Raw genomic sequence first — 19,234 nt, forward strand, 5'->3', positions numbered from 1 at the left:
GCCCGGGCCCGCCTCCACCTCCCCAAACCCCTCCTCACAGGGGGCGGGGGGCATGCACGGGGCTGAGAAGGCTGGACCACGTGCACGCTCTTCACTCCCGCCTCCCCCACGTCCCTCCTTCAATGCCAAGCTCCGCTGGCCACAGCGGATTGGGGCCTGCCGCGATGTGGGGGGTGGGGGGCTCGCTCTCCAGGGGAATGAGCTGCGCTTTTACGCGCCCAGAACCCTATTTCCTACTCTCCCCCTAGTTCCTCCTCCCCCGGGTCGCTAATAACCAGGATTTCACTGAGAGATGCGAATAGCGAATAGCCCCGGGCCCTACCCCAACCTCCTCTTCGACCCGCTGCTCCAGCAGCTGGGAAAGGGAAGCAGAGCGGGAATCCCAATTACGGCTCCATGGGTTGCCTCTCAGAGTTCTTAATTGTGCGCCTGCCCTGCTGACCCCTGGAGCTATAAGAAGCAGGGAGAAATAGCTGTTCCTGGTGATGCTGGCTGGGCAGGACCAGGAAAGGCACCTGGACCACTCTTTGTTCTGGATAAATGTGGGGACAGAATTATACACAGCTGTGACTCCGTCTCCCACCACAGCCCAGGGCTCAGGGCCTGTGGAGTATCAAGGACTGTCTTCTGGAAGTCAAGCCAGCCCTTGGCCTCTTTGCCTGTTTGGACCTCACTCCTAGCTATTATCTGAAAGAGATGGAAGTCTTCAGAGAGATTAAGGGAAAGCTGGAAGGTAAATGAGTATATTAAAGCATGGGGAGAGGGAAATCACTTTTAATAAGGTTGGAGCCTCTGAAAACTAAGGTGTGGATAGGAAGTGGGTACCCAGAGGGAGAGAAACTGGCCAAGCCCTCCATCCTCCAGGCATATATCGATTTCTTAGTTTCGAGTCGTGGACATTTTCTTCAGGTCTTTGAGGCAGGTCATGCATGTATGTTGGGGTAGAGGGGCTGCCGTCTCAGAGCACCCAGAGCCCTAGAGATTTGTGGTGCTGGACTCAGAGGAAGGCTGCCTGTGGACAGATAGTCCTGAAGGTTCTTGTCCAGCTCCTGCTTGCTGCTAGGAAGAGAAGAAATTTACTTGAGCTTCTCAGATCTGGGTTTTTGAGACTAGACACTCTACACCTGCTATACTCATCTCCCTACACACTGCACCACAGCACCCCCTCCTCTGGGACTTCTATAGCTGCCTTGACCTGCTCCATCAGGACCACACTTTCCTCTAGCATTCAAGGTCTGTGCAGGTAGCTCCAGCCTTATGGCCAGCATAACATCCCTGTGTAACACATAAGCCTGTCATCATTTCCACCACATACCTTTGCTGTTCTCCACAACTGCAGGTCATTCCCTCTCCCACTCTGCTTTTAAAACTCAGTGCATTTTGGTCCTCCTCTAGGACCATCCCAGCCCATACTGATTCTTCTTGTCTTGAAATTCCACCAACAAGGACTGTCCTATTTCTGAGCTCCTTAGCACACCTTAGTATTTCTAAATGTTCCATTCATCTACAAACACTCTTCAAGCAGAAATGTGACCTCCCTCCAACCTTTTTTTAATTTTTTTTTTTTGGTCTTTTGTCCTTTTAGGGCCGCAGTGGCAGCATATGGAGGTTCCCAGGCTAGGGGTCAAATCAGAGCTACAGCTGCCAACCTACACCACAGCCACAGCAACACCAAATCCGAGCAGCATCTGCAACCTACACCGTAGCTCACAGCAATGCCAGATCCTTAACCCACTGAGCAAGGCCAGGGATCAAACCCACAACCTTATGGTTTCTAGTTGGATTCGTTTCCATTGTGCCATGATGGGAACTCTGCCCACCAACCTTTTAAATTCTCTTTGCCAAGTTTCAAAAACTGGTTCCACCCTTTGCCTAAGAGTACTGAACTTGCTACTTTTTCTCCAAACTATTCTGGTTTTTTTGTTTGTTTGTTTTTTCTCATGCTTCCATGCCTTTTCTCATGCTCTTCCTTCTGTATCATCCTGACTTATCTTGTCAGGCTGGAAAGTTCCTAGTTGCCTTGATGACCCATATCAAATATCCCTTCCAGGTGATTCCCTGATCTCCCCTAGCTGAATCAGGTGCTGTTTCCTGCATTCTTATAGCCCCTGAGCTTCCTGCCATCATGACACTGACCACAAAGGATGTGACTGTCATTTACTTGTCAGTTTCTCACTTTAGAGAGTGAGTTCTGTGAGGGCAGGACCGAGATGGGACCAGTGGCTGAGCAGGTAGTCAGTAGTCTCTAATGAAAAAAAAAAATGGATCCTAACTTGGGTACTGCTCCTTGCCAACCGGTGGACTAGACAGGCACCCCTACCACAGGCCTCAATGCCCCAATGACTATGACCCAGACCCAAGAAATGCCAAGTAGATGTGGGAAGTCCTGCCCACGGGAAGGCCCACCTGAAGTGTACGTAGCAGAAGAAGCCTACAGTCTGGACGAGGAGGAAGAACAGGAAGATGCCAGGCCGAAGGCACGAGAAAATCCCTGGGGGCCAGCCAGGTGGGCGGGGGTCCTTGGCTGCCGCTTTCTGAAAGGGGATATTCTAAGATCCCAGGTCAGCTTCTTATCCAGAAGGAGGGAGGGGGACCTGGAATCTAGGTCATTGTGGGCTCTGTTTCCCAGGCTTGGACTACCCTGGCTCTTATCCACAGAACTTGTAGAGGGGGCAGGGGACAAAACTGCCTCCCCCACACCAGCTCCCATGGGTCCATCTGGGATCATTGGGAGGCTGAAGGCTCTAGAGATAAGAGAATTAGAGAGCAAAAGACTGGTGTGATGGAGAGGGCAAGGGAAAGAGAAAGATGGGGCAGGGGTAGGGAAGAGCAGCCTTCACCGAGCTTTGAACGCTCTTGGGTACAACCTATTCCCATTTGTGTTCTGGTTATTGTGGGAGTTGGACCAAGTGGTTTCCAGGGCTCTGCTAGTACTGAGAGTCTGTGGGACTCTCCAGAAAGCAGAGACGGCAGAGGGAGGATGTGATCCGTGTTCTTGCATGCACACACAGACACAGGTGTTCCTGTTGGGAGGGCAGGGGCAAGGCAGGAGGGGTCTGGGGCTACAGAAGTGCTGGAAAAAGCGGGGCTGAGCCCCATGGTACCCCTTCCTTCCCTCTCACCGCTGGACCCCGAAGGTCCTTCTGCAGTAGGCTCAGGATCTGGGCCAGCTCTAAGAAATGATGCTTGGTGCCCACAGGTAGGTAGAAGACCTGGGCTCTTGAGGCCATGTGAGCAGCTGCATCCCTAGTGCAGGATGGAAACCAAGGGAGAAAATTCATTATCCTTTATTATTACACCCAAACTGCTTAATCATTTCCCATAATCCCCTAAGGCAGCACCTGGGTGGAGAACAGGTACCATTCATAGGGCCTCTTCTTGGGGGCTGGTCTTCTTACCCTAAACCTTCTTCCTGGATCCTGAGACAGTTTTAGCTCAGAGAAGCATCTCCCTAAAGCTGTCCATTCTTAAACCCAGGCTCCCTGGGCTCTGCTTTTGGTCCTTGGCCCCTCTTTCTCTTCCCATAGTCCCATCCTCAAGCATCTTGATGTGGGGGAGGGAGTAAGGGGGTTGGGCTGCAGCCATAGCATCCAACCTGAAGCCACCCTCCTCTCATGACAGGGCTTCATAGGTAACTCCAGAGGATTAGAGTGGGATGCTGGGAGGCCGAAGGTGAGTAAAATGAAGTTAAGGACTGCTCCCCTCTACCCCCACCCCTGCTCCCTCCAACTGGGCCTGATTTTGGTTGTACTCCAAGAATCCCATCAAAATGCCTCCTCCTTCCAGAAGCTATCACTGAAGGAAGGCTCAAATTTATTAACTCTCCCTGGAGTGAGAATGTCTCAGGGAATTGTATTTAAACTAGGAGATTCAAAACTTTAAACTTAATTCACTTAAATTCAAGTCAACTCAACAAACCTAATTCTGCCCCTAGCTCTTCCCTGGGCTCCAGGCTTTGTGCTGGGTGCTCAGGAAACACAAAGGAATAATGGGCTGGAGTTCCCTTCGTGGCTCAGCAGAAACGATTCTGACTAGTATTCATGAGGACGCAGGTTTGATCCCTGGCACTGCTCAGTGGGTTAAGGATCCGGTGTTGCCATGAGCTATGGTGTAGGTCTCAGATGAGCCTCAGATCTGGCATTTCTGTGGCTGTAGGCTGGCAGCTACAGCTCCAATTCCACCCCTAGCCTGGGAACTTCCATATGCCATGGATGTGGCCCTAAAAAGACAAAAAAAAAAAAAAAAAAAAAAAAAAAAGAATAATGGGCTAATGGGGGGACTTCAGGCAGAGAAGCAAATCAGTGGACTGGGACTCCTCTTCCCTCTCCCCCGGGATCCTCCCCACCCTGTGCACTTACCTCATCTCTTGCAGGTCTTGGAGGAGAGTCAGCTGTCCACGGAGTAGGGCACTGACCTTGGCTGAGTCCTGCGGGAGTGCCAGCCTCTTCTCTAGGGCCCAGGGCACAGCCCCTCTCTTCTCAGATTCCATCTTCCCCAGGGACTTGCAGCCTCTTCCTTCTAGAGGCCTTCCCCGGGCCCTCCTCATTTTGGATATGTTAGGTTTATCTGACCCTGTCCACCTGGGCTCCGATTTCCCCCTCCTGGCAAACCCCTCTCCCTGAGGGTGCTGGTTTCCCCTTGACAGTGACTGACTAGGGGCTTTCTCAGAATCCCTCCCTTCCCCAGAAGGAGGCAGCAGCCCAGTCCAGTCCTTTCCTCTTCTCTTCCCGGGGTACAGGCAACCACTCCCAATTTTTGGGCCCCTGTCTTTCTGAGTGACCTGGAGAGCTTGCTGCTTCTCTCGGGTGGACAGAATCTGGCAGGGGGAGTTCCGGGCCTGGCAGTAGGGTCAGAGAGACCTAGCCCTTGAGTGTAGCCCCCTTCCCCTCTGCCCTACTCCAGCTGCTCTGGCAAACCTTGAGCTGCCAGAGCTCAGCAAAGCCCACAGGGGCTGCTGGCCTCTTCTGCCCAGCATCTAACATCTTGACTGAGTTCGGCTCTCAGGCTGCAGGCTGGGTATGCCAGGGGACATGACTCCCAGGGGGAAGCCAGGATGGCAGTGGAGGAGAAACGGGGATTCTGGTGCATCTGAGCGTTAAGCAAGCGTATGTGAATCAAATCACATGTGGAGCTACATGCAGATAAGCACTTGGTCTATTTCTGTCACTTGTCTAGAGACCCACATCTAAATACCTGGCAACTCCTCTCCTCGGCCCCAGCCGCGGGGCTCTGTGGGCCTTTGCTTGTGCAGAGCAGCCCTCCCCGCACACTCTGCTGCCTGGCAAGTTCTCCCCATCCTGCGACCTGCAGCATTTCACCCTGCCCACCTTTCCCTCCAGGCTTCGGGGGAGGCAAGTGCCCAAGTGTAGTGCTTGCTCCTCTTTTTAGACAGAGGGAGGCCACTGGTGCCTGGGGAGCTCAGCTTCTCCAGGCCTGTAGGCAAACCTTTGATTACCACAGAGTCCACTCACCCAGGTGCTCTCAGGCCTGGCACAGTCTGTGGACCCCAGCTCCTTCTTCCATTGCCTCTCAGCCTGGGCCAGCTGTTTGGAGAGACCCTGGAGAGCCTGCAGGATCTGGCTGTATCGGTCCAGTGTTTCCTCCAGGTCAAAGATTCTTTCCCCTGGGGATTGGGGCAGAGCTGGGATGGGCAGCCCACTGGGGTGGGGCAACAGACCCTGGCTTGGGGCAGAAACCACACTTTCCTGGCCCTCCAAGATTCTTCCCCGGAAAGATGTGTCTGGGTGGTGTGACAGGGACAGGACTCAGAACCTGGGCCCCAGAGCCTGCTAATATATGGCTGCCTCAGGCCTCCATCTCCCCACTGGGTATAGGACCCCTGGTCTGAAGGGAAGAAGATCCTGGGACACTCGAATGGGCCCTTGGACCACCTGCCTGTTCCCTGAATCCCTACCCTCCTCCTGGACTTTGGAGTTTGGCTTCAGAATCGTGTCCTCCTTGGTGCCCAGGGCCAGCCTTGCCCGCAGCCCTTCCAGCTGCCTTGCCAGGCGGAGCTGCTCCATCTCAAGGAAGGGCTGCGGGGGAGGCTGGAGGAAGAAGATAAAAACTCAGGCCCCAAATCCAGGGGTGACCTGGGGGCCAAAGGGGTCTTCCCACAAGCCCAGTCCCCCTCCTTGTGCAAACATTTACCCCAGCATGGGAAGGACGTGCTCCCCCACCCCAAGCCGGCTCTCCTTTACCTCAGCCACTAGGCCCAGAACTTTCCAGTTCTCCCAGCCCTGCTGTGGCCAATCCTCATACCCTTTCCTCCTGCTGCAGCCCAGACCCCAGCAGCTCTCTTAGGCCTCACTTTGTCTATGCCACTCCCTCTGTCCCTTCAAACTCATCTTTTCCATGCGGTCTTCCCTGCTTTCCTGGCCAGTTAGGAGCCCCCTGTACTCCCACGGCTCCCAGCCAGGCTGGAAAGTCCCTGAAGACAGGGCCTGGCTGGGTCAATTCCAGCCCCCAGCACTGCCCAGCACAAGGCTTGGCCTGAGCAGAGCTCAGCAAGCAGGTAGAGACAACAGCTGGAATGACAGGTCTGGCAGCTGGATTTGAACAGAGCATCCAGGGAGGGGAGAGATCCTTGGGCTGCCGCTCCCCCAGCCCTCCCCCCGGGGCAGGCCCAGGGCTGGCATTACCTCCGGACCCGGCTCACTCAGACTGAAGGTCAGGAAGGACAAGACATCATGGTCATCTGTAAATAGGGGTGGAGAGGGAAGGTGGCCCCCACCCAGCCACTCACCCATTCAGCCCTTGCCCCCAACCTCCATTATGTTCCAGGCAGGCAAGAGATCTGGTTGACTTTGGGCCGCTCTGACCCTTGACCTGCTCACTTCATAGGAAAGGTGTGAGGACCAGACAAGCAGATGAGTGGGCTGTGAGGGCTGACCCACACACAGAGCTGGGGGGAGCCCCAGTGAGAGGGAAACCTGGACAGTCCTGAGCTAGAGCCATGGCTGCAGAATAAGCAACACCCTCAGGCCTGGAGCCTGGCTGCTACTGGCAGAAGCAGCTACACAGAGGCCACCTCCTCTACGTGGGTCTGACCATGTCACTCTCCTCCTCTGCAAATTTCCATGGTCCCTGGGGCCCAGAGTCTAAAGATCAAAGTCCTGGCATCCCAGGACTCCCACCTCCAGCTGCACCCTGCTTTCCAGCTGAGTCTCTCCACAGGACCCCCGTTACATCACATCGCTTTGCTCCATTTCCCGAAATGTCCCTCGTGGCTGTCCCTCTTCCTCTTGCCCCACAATTCTCAGCTAGGGGCTCTTGTGGTGCCGATACTGGGAAAAAATCTTCTCATGTTTTATTCTTTTTGAGACTTTTTTCAACTCTGCAAGGCAGACATGACCTTCCTTTGCTGGTAACGAAGGCCCAGAGATGGCTCATGGCTTTACTGGGTCACACACGGTGGCCTCACACCCAGTGCCCCTTAGAAGGGGTGTCTAGCAGGCACCACTCCTCTGTTCTTACCTGCCCAGAAGGCACTTACCTGCCAGCGTGCTAGTGGCTGCCAAGACCCCAAAGAAACCTCCAGGGGCCAAAAGCAGAGGCCCCACGTCAACGCAGAGCTCGTCCGGGTCGCTGGGAGTGAGTCCGCTGTTCAGGGATAACTGAGGGGCATGGAAGGCACAAGCCCCTTGTAGAGGGAGCCCACTCCTCTCCCCTGAGCCCAGCAGGGGATGGTCCCTGCCTGACTCAAGGGCTCCCCTGGACTGGAAGACCTGCTGGCAGCCCTAGGGCCTGCTGTCAGAGCCGTGTGGAGGGGCTCACACATCTAGTCTCATCCTGGCCCACCCAAGCATGTCCTTGGGGCCAGTTAGGAGTCTGTGTGGGGAGGAGGATCCTGTGTGTGTATGCCAGGGACCCTGTGTGGTGACACAGGTATGTGGGGTCGTGGGCATTCACAAAACTCCAAGCCCTGTAATCTCCACCTCACGCCCAGTGGACCCGCAGAAGCAGGAGGGGCGACTCACACGCAGCCTCTGCCTCCAGTAGGTGATCCGTGCTCTGAAGGGGTTCGGCCGGTTCCGGAAGGCCCGGTGGCAGGACCCCAGCACCCGGCTGGCTCCATCCCTGTGGGCACATGCAATCCAGCCAAGTCACACAGGACCCAAGGCCTGACAAGTAGGGGTGGTCCCAGAGGCCGTCCTGCCCCGGGCTGTGGTGCCACCCCTCCTCACTGGTACAGGACGTGTCCCTGCTGTCTAGCTTGAGCCTCCCCGGCTGTGGTCTGCCCCCATGGCAGAAGAGAGAGGAACAAAAGCCTTGCCTGGCGGGAGGCTGGGACTTGGAATTCGCAGAAGAGGCCAAGGGCCTCCCTGGGGATCTTCCCTAGGGGGCAGAGCCTGAATCAGGAGTGGGGTTTCTACCCACAATCCTCCAGGCCCACCACCTCCTCCTACCATCTCCCACTGGCTTCCCTCTGGGTACAGCTGCTCTTTCCCTTCTGCCAGGCTTGGCTGCAGCAGGACTGACTCAGGACAGACAACATGAGACTGGATCACCTTAGCAGCCAAGAAGAGTATGACCAGCCTGCCCCCCCACCGGGGGGCAGTGCAGCTGGCTCTGAGAGTTAGGGGCGTTGAGCCTGAGAGGTTCTGAGTTTCTCTGGGCGCTCTCACACTGGAGCGTCTGTCACCACTACCTTCAGTGGGCTCAGAGCCAGGGAGAGCTGTGTGACCTTGGGAGAGTTACCTCACCTTCCCAAACTTGAGTTTCCCCATCTTTAAAAAAGGATAATAATTGAAACTACCTCATAACATTGTTATGAGTCTTAACCAAGAAATGAATGTGAAGTGCTTGGCGCTGAGCCTGGCGTACAGTAAGCTTAGGTCATAAATGTTAGCAATTATTCTAATTGTTATGAGCTAAAGGATGTTTGCCGAGAGACACTGACAAACTGAGGAGGCAGCTGCTGAGGCAGCAACCTGATTGGGGAAGGATGGGAAGCCACGTCATCTAGGAGACAGGGACAGGGCTGGCAGGCTGGTTGGCAGCAGGCGCGGAGAAGGGCGTGGGCCTTCCACAGGCAAGTCTGGCCTCAAATCTCAGCTCTGTGCACAGCTGTGTGAACTGGGGCAAGTCACTTCACCTGTTTGGGCCTCAGTGTCCTCACCTGTAACTGGGCACGAATCATCCCCACTTCTCAAGAGTGTCAAGATGAGAGGATGTGTGTGAAAGCACTGTGCTCCGACCCCACCCTGTGTCATTTCACCACCCCCGCTGGCCTGGGGCTGTTGCGTTGCATGAATGGAGGACTCAGTGGGATGGTTCCCGGGAAGAGCAAGGAAACTCTGGTTCCAGGCCAGAGAAGGTAGAGCTGGGACCCAGTGGGCAGGAGCCCCAGCGCAGCACCGTCAGCTCAGATGAGAGGTCAACAAGGAGGGCACCACCCTAGGAGGGGAAGGCTCCCCATCAGAGGCTGGGGCAGGGCATCGGGGGCAGTGGAGGTAACCTCTGAGCCCCTTAAAGCCCAGGGATGGGGTGAGGGTCAGCCCAGGCAGCACTTACCCGAGTGGCTCGTCGGGGTTGTGCCCATTACCAACCAGCACGCGGATAGCAGGGCTCTTCTGTGTGGGAGGCGACAAGCGGCCTGAGCCACTGGCACAGGGAGGAGGGGGAGGGTGTAGGCAGGGCGGGGGGCGGGAGACTATGACTTACCTGGGTATCCTCAGCCGAGGAGTCGAAGAGGATCCCGATGCTGTCCCCCGAGTCCAGCGCCCCCAGGACAGAGCTTACCTGGCCCCTGCCCCGGGTGTACCACACAGCCTGCGGGGCCCCAGCTGCTCAGCTCGGGGTCCCTGCAGGGCACTGGAACCCCAGGCTCACCTCCAGCCTCCCTGATTCACCCCCTCTGCTGGACCTTGGTGGGGGCCACTCACCATGCCCTGGGCTCCCAAGCGCCCCGGCCCGGTCACCCTCATCTGCACCTCTACCTCCCAGGCGGGGAAGAGGACAGGGGTCCTGCTCCACACAGCCCCACTCCGGTTCCGCATGGATGGGGCCAGGCGCACCTCCTCCAGGCCCAGGATGGCATCTGCAAACCGGGGCAACTCAAGGCCTGAGCCCCATCGGCCCTGCTCCCCAGTCCTTCTCTCTCACTGATCTAGGCTGGGCTCTAGGAGGAGGAAGGAGGTGACATCACGACCATCAAATAACAGGCCGGCTGGTCGGACACAGGAATCCACCGAACAAGTAGGAATTGGAGCCCAGCATGGCTGGATGGGTCTTTGCCAGGGAAGGGCCATGAAGGCCAGACTGAAGGGAGTACATTGCATTCCTTCTCATGGCTAAGGCTCACCGCACATCTGTGCGGTCTGCTTTCATAAGACCCCCACTTTACAGATGAGGATGCTGAGGCTCAGAAAAGTTAAGGAACTAAGTGAAACTCTACTCCGTCTCCAAAGCACAAGCTTTTTCCACCGTGAGAGAGATTTGTGTCCAGTCCTTTGTGTTTCTCAGTTGAGGGCCTGTGAGAGAAAGGATGTGCCCGAGGCCATAGAACACGGGGGAGCTCCTTGACAGAGGAAGCATGCGGAGGGCCAGGACTCCAGGCTGTGAAGTAGCCACATGAGGCTGGACCTTCCAAGGTGGGGAAGCCATGAAAGTGCGGGTGGGCTGAGGAAAGGCTGAAGGATGGTCTGTGTGACAATTACCTCTGGTGAGGGGCTGGGGGGTGGGATGAAAGGGGCGGGAAACTGAGGTAGGCTTGGCAGGAAATGGAGGGAGATGAGAGACCCCACCCCAGCTGGCTCCCTTCCCCTCCCCTGTGGCCTGCCAGCCTGGAACCTGGCCCAGGGCCCAGTCCCTGCTGGGATGTTCCGGAGACTGCTAATCCACCCTGTTTGCTCGGCAAAGGCCAGGGCTGGGGGCAGGGAGGCTCAGGCCAGGAGTGCTGGGGCTCGTGGAAGCCACCTCTGCCTCTGAAGTGACTTGCAGGAGGCAAGGATTGTCCACTGCCTACCCTGCTTCTCGTTCTGCTGCATATAGATATTTTTTTTCTTTTTCTTTTTTTTCTTTTTTGGGGACGCAAGTGTGGCATATGGAAGTTCCCAGGCTAGGGGTCTAATCGATAATCGGAGCCACAGCTGCCGGCCTACACGACAACCACAGCAATGCGGGATCTGAGCTGAGTCTGAGACCTACACCACAGCTCAGGGCAATGCCGGATCCTTAACCCACTGAGCCAGACCAGGGATTGAACCCACATCCTTATGGATCCTAGTCATAACCACTGGTTCATAACCACTGAGCCGCAACAGGAACTCCCTCATGTGGGTTGTTCATGGGACCTCACCCCATACTGCGGGCTTTGTGAACCTAACTCAGCCTCTGGGCTAGTCACAGAGGGTGTGGGAGTGAGGTATGATAAAAGGATGAATGAATGTTTTGTTTGTTTGTTTGTTTTGTTTTTGGCTGAGGCATGCAGTGGCTTGATGTGAGATTTCAGTTCCCATACCAGGGACTGAATCTGAGCTGTAGTGGTGAAAATGCTGAATCCTAATCACTAGACCACCAGGGAACTCCCAAAAGATGAATGAATGATGAACATTACTGGGTGATCTTGGCGAATATGCCTGTTCCCCCACATGGCCTGTGACACCTCAGACCTGATACTGCCCAGGGCAGTGAGTGGCCCTGAGGCGGGGCCTGGCCCTGTGCTGTGAGGAACAGCCCCCCTCCTTTGCTTACCTCCTGGCCCCCGTGAGGGAGGGCCCTGCTGAGAGGGCCTGTCTTCTTAGAGATATTTGTTCTGGTCTTAGGAATCATGCAGTCATGCTGTTTTTCAGAACTTACATCTCATAGACACAGAAATACACAATGGATTTGATTTCTTTCTTTGGTTTGCCTTCTAGGAGTCTCTGAACCAGATCAATGGCTCAGCTCTGAAGGGTGGACTGACTTTACAGCATAATTTTGGCAACTGGACTCATTTCCTGCCTCAACTCTTAAGTCCCATTCTTCTTGCTTGCTCCTGATTTAAGCTCTTCTCTATTACATAGGCCTTATACAGCCTCAAAAATATTTTTTTTAATTTAAAAATTTTTTTATTTTAATTTTTTATCTTTGTCTTTTCCAGGGCCGCACCCACGGCATATGGAGATTCCCAGGCTAGGGGCCTAATCGGAGCTGTAGCTGCCAGCCTATGCCAGCAATGTGGGATCTGAGCTGCGTCTGCGACCTACACCACAGGTCACGGCAATGCCAGATCCTTAACCCACTGAGCAAGGCCAAGGATCGAACCCACAACCTCATGGTTCCTAGTCGGATTCGTTAACCACTGAGCCATGACGGGAACTCCTCAAAAATCTTTTTAAAACAAAACCAAATAGAAGATGGATTCTTTGTAGGCCTGGATTTAGAAAGCCCTGAACACAATGCATGGGCTAAGATGCTCTCATTCTTACTTCCACCCAACAAACATATAGGGCAGGGCTAGGGGCGCTGCTGGTGAAATAGCTGGCTGTGAGGATGCCTCCCTCCAGCAGCCCCCCAGCTGTCATGGACAGCCACACACCTGACAGAGTGTAGGTTTGTGCTGGTCCAAGTTGCTTTGTGTCTATGTGTCTAGGACTCAGCATGTGAGGGTGTGAGTGTGTGTTCATGGGTCAAAGAGGCAGGGTTGGGGGGGATCCTACAAGGAGAGGAAAAAGAGAAGAGAGAAGTCCCAGAGCATAAAAGGGGAGAGGCAGAGAGTAGAAACTGAGGCTGGTGGATGAGGCTGGGGTTGTGGTGGAGTGGGAGACAGGCCTAGGGAAAGTCCTGGGGCCCCTGGCACTGTCTGTCCCAGTCCTGGCCCCATCTTGGGCAGAGGCTATTACTGGCAGGCCCATTCCCCACCAAGTCACAGCCACCCAGAGTTGGTCAGCTGCTCCAGCATTCTGAGGAACCCTGGGCATGGCTGGTCCCTCACCTCCATGATGACTCCAGAAAGGTATTCCAGCCCCAGGCAATGCCAGCCTTGGTCCTTTGAAGCTGAGCTTGTATTCAAACCTTCGCTGAGGAGGATGGCCCCCCTCAGGGCTGTGGGGGTCCAGGAGCAAGATGAGGAGAAGGCTGAGCAAAGGATCCAGACCATGGACCACCAGCATTGTGAAGGGATCTGGTATCCGGCCCCAGGGTGGATTTGTAGCTGGGAGGCTAGGGACGGGCTCCTGGGACTGGTCCAGGTAGGGAGGAGCTGGACTGAGCAGGAGCTGGTTTTTGGCACTGCCTCATCCCTCCCTCCCCAACACAGACATCCTGTTCCTTTCGGGCCTGACCTCAGGCCCCACCCCTCCTTCACTTCTTGCAAACCTGAGCTCTGCCCCTGCTCCTTGGCTCAGGCCATTTCTCCACCTTCCTTCTGCTCCAGCAGCTAAGGGCCTCAGGTGTCACTGGGACAGGCCACTCTCAATAGCTGACTTTCCTCCCTGCCTGGGTGGGCTCCCACATCCTGCCTCCTTCCCATAGCTGGATGTCCCCCACTATCTGGACATTACCTGCCCCCACCTTCTCTCCCTGTCCTACACTCTCCACTGTTATATTCAGTTCTCCTGCATGTTCCCAAATGCTCGTGCCTCCAAGCAACTGGCTTCCTCAATATTTATTTATTTAAAGTATATGAAAAAAGAAAGGGGAGTTCCTGTTGTGGCTCAGTGGTAACAAACTCAACTAGTATCCTTGAAGAAGCGGATTCAATCCCTGGCCTTGATCAGTGGGTTAAGGATCTGGTGTTGCCGTGGCTGCAGTGTAGGCAGGCAGCTGCAGCTCTGATTCGACCTTAGCTTGGGAACTTCCATATGCTGCAGGTGCGGCACTAAAAAAAAATAAATAAATAATAAAGAAAAAGGAAAAATAAAAGAAGAAAGAGGGAGTTTTGAGAGAGCAAATAAGTGCTATCCACAGACATTTTTTGTAGCCTAATTTTAACCAACTAAGTGGCAGTTGGAGGGGGGAATGAGACAATTGGGGGAATTTGAACAATGACTAATTAAATTACGGAATTCTCATTAAAATTTTTTAGGAGTAATAATGGTATTGCTGGCCATGCCTGTGGCATGTGGCAGTTCCCAGGCCAGGAATCAAACCTGCACCACTGCTGTAACCAGGGCCATAGCAGTGACAATACCAAATCCTTATCCCATTGAGCTGTGCAGGAACTCCTCGGGTAGAGTTTTTCTAAAAAGTCTTGTCTTCTGGAGTTCCTGTCGTGGCTCAGTGGTTAACGAATCCGATTAGGAACCATGAGGTTGCAGGTTCGATCCCTGGCCTTGCTCAGTGGGTTAAGGATCTGGTGTTGCCATGAGCTGTGGTGTAGGTTGCAGATGCAGCTCAGATCCCGTGTTGCTGTGGCTCTGCCGTAGGCCAGTGGCTACAGCTCTGATTAGACCCCTAGGCTGGGAACCTCCATGTGCCGCAGGAGGGGCCCTAGAAAAGGCCAAAGAGACAAAAAAAAAAAAAGTCTTGTTTTCTGGATAAACATACTAACGTGTTTTTTTATGGATAACTTGATATGACACCTAGAATTTGCTTCCAAATATCCCAGGGGGAATAGGGTGTGGATGACAGGGGAGTGGCCTTGAGCTGGTAACTATTAAAGTGGGTGGTAGGGGCATGGGTGTTCCTTGTATGCTTCTCCCTACTTCTATTTTTTTTTTTTTTTTTTTGGCCACCCCAGCGGCATGCAGAAATTCCTGGGCCAGGGATCAACCCTGAGCCACAGCAGCAACAACACTGAGTTCATACCTCCGTATTGAGAGTGAACTCCCTCTACTTTACTTCTACATGTTTGATAGTTTCTATAATTAAATAAAAATTTAAAAAGATATGCTAGGAGTTCCTGTGATGGCTCAGCGGTTAATGAATCTGACTAGCATCCATGAGGATGCAGGTTCAATCCCTGGCCTCGGCTCAGAGGGTTACGGATCTGGCATTGCCATTAGCTGTGGTGTAGGTTGAATCCTGTGTTGCTGTGGCTGTGGTGTAGGCTGGCAGCTACAGTTCCGATTTGACACCTAGCCTGGGAACCTCCATATGCCACGCGGGTATGGCCATGAAAAAAAAAAAAAAAAAAAGATATGCTATATTTCAGATATATTCATCCAAATTCTGGTTTTCGAGTGGCTCACTTGCCAAGAATTCTGGATAGCTGCAGTTTTACTGTATTTTAAGTCCCCAGTAGAATTAAGATACTGAAGTGCTACAAATTAATTAAAACCAAGGCTGTAAATGGGGAATTTTAGGACATGAAGAAATGAAGAACTTCATTTCCCTACACTAAGCCCTCGGCCTGCTCTCATCCCTCACCTTCACAGCCAAGCTGTGGAAAGGTGGCTTCCGTTCCAGCCCTGCTTCCTGGCCTCCCTCTACGTCCTTCCAGCTCCCCACACTCCCCAGGGAAAACTGCTCCAACAAGACCCAGCCTGTTCTCTGTCTGTGCAGGGTCTCCACAGTGAGAGATGCTGTGGTCACCCCTCCCTCAGCCCCTCCCCTTGCTCCGAGAACCACTGCCCCAGGGCTCACCTGCCTTTCCCCAGCCCTCTGCACCCCAGGAGCTGCTGCTTCTTTTTTTGGGGGGGAGGGCAGGGGAAGTTCCCAGGCTAGGGGTCAAATCAGAGTTGCAGCTGCCAGCCCACGCCACAGCCACATTGGATCTGAGCCACAACTGTGACCTATACCACAGCTTGTGGCAACTCTGGATGTTGAACCCACGGATCGGAGGCCAGGGAGCAAACCCGTGTCCTCATGGATACTAGTTGGGTTCTGAACCCACTGAGCCACAATGGGAACAGGAGCTGCTCCTTTGCCACTGCTCTCCCTCCCCAGCCTTTCACAGTGGGGCCTCTTGCAGGGCAAGTCTCTCCTCACTGTCCACTGCTATCTGGCCAAGCTCATCCACACCCATGGCTTTGCACATGATCCTCAAATAGCTACTTTTAGCCTGGCTTCTTCTGGAGCTGCAGGCCCACATGAATGCCTAACTCTGGAGGGGACTTCTCTGCTTGGATGACACAAAGACCCCCAGCCAACATATCCCAAACCCAACTCCTTGCCAACCCCGACACATCCTCCTCCAGGGCTGGGGTGTCGTGAACGGCACCACCCACCTTATCAGATGGGAGATTGGAACCCACCCACCCCCATGCCTTCCTCTGCCTCAACATCTCTCATCAACCAGCAGCAGGCTCTTCAGTGTGCTCTTTGCACTCCCACACTGTGTCACCTGATGCTTCACTCTAAGTCTCATTTTCCTTATCTGTAAAATGGATGTAAAAATCATCTAAGAGTTGTTGGGAGGCTTCCATGAGATAAAACTTTTTTTTTTGCTTTTTAGAGCCACACCCAAGACATATGGAGGTTCCCAGGCTAGGGGTCTAATCACTAATTGGAGTCACAGCTCCTGGCCTATGCGATAGCCACAGCCACATCAGATCCAAGCCGAATCTGCAACCTACACCACAGCTCACAGCAATGCCGGATCCTTAACCCACTGAGCGAGGCCAAGGATCGAACCTGCAACTTCATGGTTCTTAGTTGGATTCGTTTCAGCTGTGCCACAATAGGAACTCTGATAATACATCTATTATGCTTAGAATAAGGTCTGACAGAGCTCAGCTCAGTAAATGTCAACAGTGTCTTGTCCTCACCTCCTACTGGCTTGCCTAGACCAGGGCACCATCAATCACTAAACTGGCCTATCAGCCTCCCCACCATCTCTCTGTCTCTACTTGGGACACCACAGCCCCTTCTAGTCAGACTCTAACTAGAATGACCTTTTAAAAATGTAGATCTGACCATGTCACTCCTTTGCCTTAAATCCTTCAATTGCTCTCGGTCATCTTTGGACAAAGTCATATTCCTCATGAGGCCTGCAAAGCCAGGTGGGGTCTGGGCCTTGCTTTCTCTTCAGTCTCACTTGCTCCCAAACTATACCCCCTTGGCCCCTTAGCCTCAGCCACACTTGAGTACCTCAGCAGTCTGTCACCTCACCACCTTTGCCCAGGCAGTGGCATCCCTTTGCCAGGATCACACTCTCCCTTTGTTCCTGTCCTCCACGTGTCTGAGAAGCTACTTTGCACTTTTGTCCTTGGCCTCACTGGCTCGGTGCTGGCAGTAGGCGACACCCACCAGATTTCTGGGCACGAAACCGCGTCCCCCATGTCTGTGAGCTCCTTGGGTGAGAGCTCTGTCTCACTTATCTATGTCAGTGGCCAGCAGGACAGAAGAGAAGGATGAGAGAGAAGAAAGAGGGACAAACAAAAAAACCTAAACCGAGAAAGGGGAGAAAGAAGGAATGGGGGCAGGAGGGATCACAGGCCACCAGGTAGATGGAACAGGAACATCCCACTACCTACGCCTGTGCTCCCATAGCGCCCCATCAGCAGGGCTTGCCCCTGCACTCTTGCTTGTCACACCTGGCCTGATTCTCCATTATGTCACCTGCCTGGCCCTTCCTGTGACCATATGGTCATGGGCATCTTCGCAGGCTTCTGAACCTAAGCTGGTGAGGGCCAACTGTCAAAACCCCCCAAGCACTGCTTCCAGTAATGTCAGACTGGTAGTGTGAGATTGGCTGTGGCAGAGGGCACACCATGGATACCTCGCACAATTGATCAGAGCTCCCCACCCCACCCCACCCTGGCCCCAGATCTGAGGGTCAGACATGCAGTGTGCCACTGCTGGCTTCCCTTTCCTCTGCAGTTTCACTGGGACAATCCCGTCCCATTGCAGACCCACCATGCCTCATGCTGTGGATTCCAGCAGCCCGTCCTTGCTCTGGGGGAGGTTCCACCTTCAACCACTATCACTCCCTCCCCTCTCAATACGTGGATATGAACAAAGGTAAGCAGTCTTCCTTTCGGCAGTGAGGTTTGCTCAAGCCTCTGCTGTCTTAAAAATCCTCAGCCTCTCTCTTCATTAAGCAAGATTCCTCCAAAGACTGTCTGGCTTCCCGCATGGCTTGTACCTCCTCTAGCCACTGTAATCTGGAATCTGCCTCCACTAAAGGCAGCTCTTGCTAAAGTCACTAGCAAACACTTTGTGGCTGACACCTGCAGCAGTCAGTGTCTCCTCTCCCATGTGCTCTAGGAAGTTGGGACAGGCTGGCCCCACCCCCTTGCAATGCTGGGGCTCTCCAACCCCCCCCTTTTTTTTCTTTTGTCTTTTTAGGGCTGCACCTGCGGCACATGGAGGTTCCCAGGCTAGGAGTCTAATCAGAGCTGTAGCCACCAGCCTACACCACAGCCACAGCAACGCTGGATCCTTAACCCACTGAGCGAGGCCAGGGAGCGAACCCACAACCTCATGGCTCCCAGTCAGATTCGTTTCCGCTGCACAATGATGGCCGTTCACCCTTCTAATCTCTGCTTACATGTCATCTCTTCTGAGATGCCTTCCCTGATCTACATGTTATATGTGTTTCATAGCACTTACCAGTTTGTAATTGTCTGTGTGATTATCTGTCTTCCCAACTGTGAACTCCACAGGGTCTGTTTTGCTCACTGCTGAACCCCAGTCCTACTGCATAGTAGGTATCCAAATATTGGTTCTTGAATGGATCTAGTTTTAGAGAAATGAGTCTGGCAGTGTGCAGAATGGACTGGGGGAGGCGAGGAGCCAGCAGCACTGGGCTGCGTGGGGTGGGGTAGTGGTGTGTGATGGTGCCAGACTGAGGAGGCATGCTGCCAAGTCAGAACTGCCCGGATTTCAGGTCCTGCTGGCTGGGACAGGAAGGGTCAGAGCCCCAACTGGACAAGGGGAACCCCCACCAGCTGCCTGTCTCAGTGAATAGTGAACCTCCTCCAACCCTCAGAGGTTTGGCAATGACCAATGGCCCTAGGAACCTGAAGGGAGAAAATCCCATGGCTGGTTCACATTCTCCATCTATTCCCCCCAAGGGCGGTGGAGAAGGCCCCCCCAGCTTTTGTATCCTCAGGCACAGGGCTGGGCACACATGGGGGTGACGACAGGGTGAACTGAGAACCACTGGGAGCTCAGAGCCTCCCCTCTCCCTCCAGGTCACTGCCTCCTCTGAAGTATGAGGCCTTTATTCTGCCTCCTAGCAAGGGGAGCCCATCTCCAGCTGGTCAGGCCTGGTTTTCTCCCCGTCCTTGGCTCCAACCCCTCTTGTGCTGAGGGCTTGAACAGTACGGCGAGAGAGGCAGCCAGGACCTCTCGGCATCACCCTGTGGATGGGCCCCAAGCCCATGACCACCCCTGGGCCAAGCCTGCGTGGCAGCAGGATGCT

The 19,234-nt window shown here is 54.1% G+C and overlaps 1 protein-coding gene across 3 annotated transcripts; it reads right to left on the reverse strand.

Moving 5' to 3' along the window:
* LMAN1L (lectin, mannose binding 1 like) lies at positions 94 to 13,687 on the reverse strand. 3 transcript variants are annotated; one of them, XM_021099048.1, is made up of 14 exons: positions 12,920 to 13,687; positions 9,888 to 10,042; positions 9,667 to 9,774; positions 9,517 to 9,575; positions 7,980 to 8,079; positions 7,496 to 7,616; positions 6,642 to 6,697; positions 5,915 to 6,047; positions 5,472 to 5,623; positions 4,947 to 4,982; positions 4,359 to 4,477; positions 3,123 to 3,246; positions 2,403 to 2,534; positions 94 to 1,049 (listed from the first exon to the last, which is right to left on the reverse strand). In XM_021099048.1, the coding sequence occupies exons 1-14, from the start codon at positions 13,095 to 13,097 to the stop codon at positions 924 to 926; spliced, it is 1,599 nt and encodes a 532-aa protein (XP_020954707.1). In that variant the 5' UTR covers positions 13,098 to 13,687; the 3' UTR covers positions 94 to 923. The 3 variants fall into 3 exon arrangements, with proteins under 3 accessions (XP_020954707.1, XP_001925484.2, XP_005666208.1); XM_001925449.4 differs by lacking the exon at positions 4,947 to 4,982 and having other exon boundaries at positions 755 to 1,056; positions 2,407 to 2,534; positions 4,359 to 4,426; XM_005666151.3 differs by lacking the exon at positions 4,947 to 4,982 and having other exon boundaries at positions 759 to 1,059; positions 2,407 to 2,534; positions 4,359 to 4,426.

The sequence above is a fragment of the Sus scrofa genome, chromosome 7, assembly GCF_000003025.6.
Source record: "Sus scrofa isolate TJ Tabasco breed Duroc chromosome 7, Sscrofa11.1, whole genome shotgun sequence".
Classification (NCBI taxonomy): domain Eukaryota; kingdom Metazoa; phylum Chordata; class Mammalia; order Artiodactyla; family Suidae; genus Sus; species Sus scrofa.

Excerpts from the sequence above, each read along its gene's own strand:
- LMAN1L (XM_021099048.1), bottom strand. The coding sequence starts at position 13,097 with ATGCTGGTGGTCCATGGTCTGGATCCTTTGCTCAGCCTTCTCCTCATC. Across the intron at positions 9,775-9,887 it reads GCTTGGGAGCCCAGGGCATG|GCTGTGTGGTACACCCGGGG; the intron begins GTGAGTGGCCCC and ends GGGGCCCCGCAG. Across the intron at positions 5,624-5,914 it reads CTCCAAAGTCCAGGAGGAGG|GGGAAAGAATCTTTGACCTG; the intron begins GTAGGGATTCAG and ends CCCAATCCCCAG.